Source organism: Aplysia californica, unplaced genomic scaffold, assembly GCF_000002075.1.
Source record: "Aplysia californica isolate F4 #8 unplaced genomic scaffold, AplCal3.0 scaffold00979, whole genome shotgun sequence".
Lineage (NCBI taxonomy): Eukaryota > Metazoa > Mollusca > Gastropoda > Aplysiida > Aplysiidae > Aplysia > Aplysia californica.
Window position 1 is genome coordinate 191,681 of NW_004798249.1, and position 3,468 is coordinate 195,148.

General features: G+C 38.0%; 1 protein-coding gene across 1 annotated transcript; it reads right to left on the reverse strand.

The window, feature by feature from the left end:
- Window positions 1-125: 125 nt before the first annotated feature.
- Window positions 126-3,468, reverse strand: LOC106013544 (serine/threonine-protein kinase mig-15; the record flags this gene model as incomplete). The annotated part of the gene is given in 2 exon segments (XM_013089552.2): window positions 126-191; window positions 2,838-3,468. Coding segments are annotated over 2 exon segments (126 nt in total), but the record flags the coding sequence as incomplete, so codon positions are not given.

Sequence of the window (3,468 nt, forward strand, 5' to 3'; positions counted from 1 at the left end):
TGTGTGTGTGTGTGTGTACGTGTGTACGTGTGTGTGTTCACAGCACACGCCAACCACCAACACAAAACACACATTAGACACGCCCACACAAAAAATGATAGACATTGTACAGAGGTGTGGCTTACCTTGTACACTTGACCATAGGTTCCATTGCCCACAACTTCTATCAGGTCAAATATCCCAGCAGGATCCTGGAACAAGCAACACAGACAGATACAAACTTTGCATGACTATAAACTGTCTTGACTGCAAAGATTATACTAGAGTACAGGTCGCATGCCACACTGTCAATAAATGTAACTTAGAAACTTTGCCAAACTTACCAAAATTATAAACTGCTTTGAGTAATAAACTTTATTCACTCCATTTGTTAGACATAATATTAAAACAGAACGCGTTAGTTGTTGTTTTTTCAACATTATGAGGTCATAGGTCAATATGTGAGAAAGTCGACCACACTTCCCCAAGACACACCCCTCCCTGGGTCCAGAACCTCAACAAAAAGCATTCCTGGAACTACACCCAAAAGCAACAACTAGCAAATCTCAACGAACTGAGATTATAATAATACCGCAACCAACACCATGTTCCTTGATCACTGCAAACAAAAATTAGTCTAAATAAATACAACTTTTTCTCCAATAAAAAAACCCCATTTGTCTTCATTCTATCGAAAAATGTTTACCATCTCTGTCGCAACAAACAAATTACATAAAAAGTACTTTAATCTTTTGTGTTCTTGACAATTACTCCAAAACAGCTCTCTGAACAGGCCTATAAAATGAAAGTCTCACTCCTCAAACAGCATGGTCAAAATCCAAAGATTCACTTCACTCAATAAATTGAGATTATGAAACACATATATGGATGGATTCTACCAGGTCACTAAACCATCCAAAACCAAAACTTTAAATTATAAATATTCAAAGTATGCTTTCAGAATTGAAAAAAAAAAATTTCCTTTCAAAGACAATGTTCTGAAAGCATCTTTGAAAAAACTTTCAAAGCACAAACTACGAGCCTAACATTTTAATTAATGACACCACTATGACGTCAACGCATATGTATACCAGACCTTTTATATTTCCTTTCAATAACCATGCTCCAAACTTCCAATGATACGTCGCTAAAATATATAAGACATTTTTTCATAAATGAGGAAGCAATCGGTGCGTAGAAATAAAATGTTATTGAACTATCAACATGTTAAATTTTTTTGTTCAAACCAGAGCTAGGAAAAACAATAAGCCTAAAGGGAAGCGTCTGTGGAAGCAAAGTCATTAAAAGTTTCGGCTGCAGGGCAGGTGTAGCCTAGATCTATATATAGCGGGGCTTTAAAACTTAAATCCAAGTTGGCTTACAACTTCAAAGTTTTTATTTCCAGCTTCCACGAAACAGAGTTTGTCAGGTCCGTCATTCAGTCAGTCATGATGGAAGGGCTTCCATAACGAGCGACCACCCCAACACACACAATAAAGAAGAGATCTGGTCTAAACCCAACCCCTACCCCGACCCTTCCCCCCCGCCCCTTAGTCTTACCCTATCCCCTACCCCTCTATATGTAAAGGTCGCTCGTTACGGCAGTCCTCCCGTCATGATACCAAACACATGACAATGACTTCATTGACAGTATACTTTACTAGAGATCTATAAATTTTTTAACTCTCATTTTCAGTAGAGATTGACAAGACTTTCTGAGTTAAAAATTTAAAGTAAAGTCTGCGTAATGTCTGATGGAAAATCGGTAAGATTGAACTTTGGTGGACCCAACACTGAGTGAAGCCGGAACTACTTTTGAGCCTTGCTGTGCAATATTCTGCTCTTATGTTATTGTTTAAGTGCATTTTTTAAAATTGTGTTTCCAGGGCCCACTGTTGCTATGTCTAGACACATTAATACGGGAAGGACTTCTGTAACGGTTGAGCAACAACCCCATCAAACACAATAAAGAAGAGGCCTAACCCTAACCCTACCCCAAACCCTCAATTCTGCTCTGTCTCATAGTGGTCGCTCGTTACGGAAGTCCTCCCAATAACCAATACGTGATGTAAACACAGTGGGTCAACAATGACAAAGTTCAATCCAGACGGAAATATTCTTTTCAGACTTTTCCACATTCCAGAAACATTAAATTTTCCAGGAAGAATTTGGGCTCTTGATCCTGGATTCCGGATCTGTCTCTAGATCTAGTTCTAGGCTAGGAGGCCCTACTGTAAGCCTACTTGTCATGTCTAGAATCTTAAAAACAGGACTTGATGATCTCTATTGTAAGGCAAGAACACAAAACTAGAAATAGAGAAGAGAGACTTGATTCTCGATTTCTGATCGCCCTCCAAGCCATTCTCATAATTTCCATTACATAGTCGATTTTGTCGAATTTACTCTAACAGAGCCTCTGTCTCTGGATTTCCTTAGTTCTTGGACTCTTCTAAAAAAGGCCTTCCTTAGCCTTAGTTCTCTATTTCATCCCAAGTCCAAGTGCCTGGCCAGACTCTACTTTACACAAGAGTAAAAGTTCCTTTAAAATATGACAAACAATTAAGATATAGAATCTATATATATTAAAAAAGGGATGACGGGCTACTGAAGACAGGGGTAATCGCAACATCTCATATTTTAAAAAAAAATCTAAAACGGTTGATGATATCATTACAAGATCAAAAGAAAAAAACAATAAAAGAAGGAACTGAAAATAAAAAGGAAAGTGGCCGACAAGCAGCAAGCTTCACTTCAAAACAACAAAGAAAGTGATCGGTTTACAGCCTTGGTTTCTCTTGGGGCACAACGAATAGACTTTCACAGACAATTTCTTCGACTACTAAGCCAGTAATACTCACTCTTAGACTTGATAGATCAATGTCATCCAGACTGACGTTAACTGATGCGGTGGTCGCCATTTTTCAGGGGCTCAGCTCATTTGAATAGCGCTTCCGTGAAATGTACGATGTTTTTAATCCAAGAGAAAATGCACACAAAGCAACACTTAAATTAGAAAACTCACTATCCTAAATGACCTGATTTCAAATTTACAAAACTTCTCAAAACACTGGTCGGAAACTTTATCATAATCCAAGAAAAGCGACCCGATTTCGCTTTATTTACAAACTAAAGGCAGGGGTCTAGCAGAATGAACCTGCCATGAAAGGGATCGGCGCTTGGCATTGTGGGTCAAATTTAAAGGGGAAACCACTGCAATAATGCTTTGCTTCGTCTGTTTATATTCCAAAACTTATTCTCTCCCTTCTCCTAGCACTTGGCTGTTGTAACCTAAATTATGGTAACGATAATTCGGGCATTTTGGGTCCTTTTCAAAATTGAGTTATATCATATTTTTCGTTTTCTTCTCCAAGATCCACTGAATCTAGAAAATCCTAGCATGATAAGATAAAAAAATCATATTATGTTTCTTTGTTATTGTCTTTTGTTCTTAAAGATAAGCTAGATGTTTTCATGCCCCCTGGACACAAT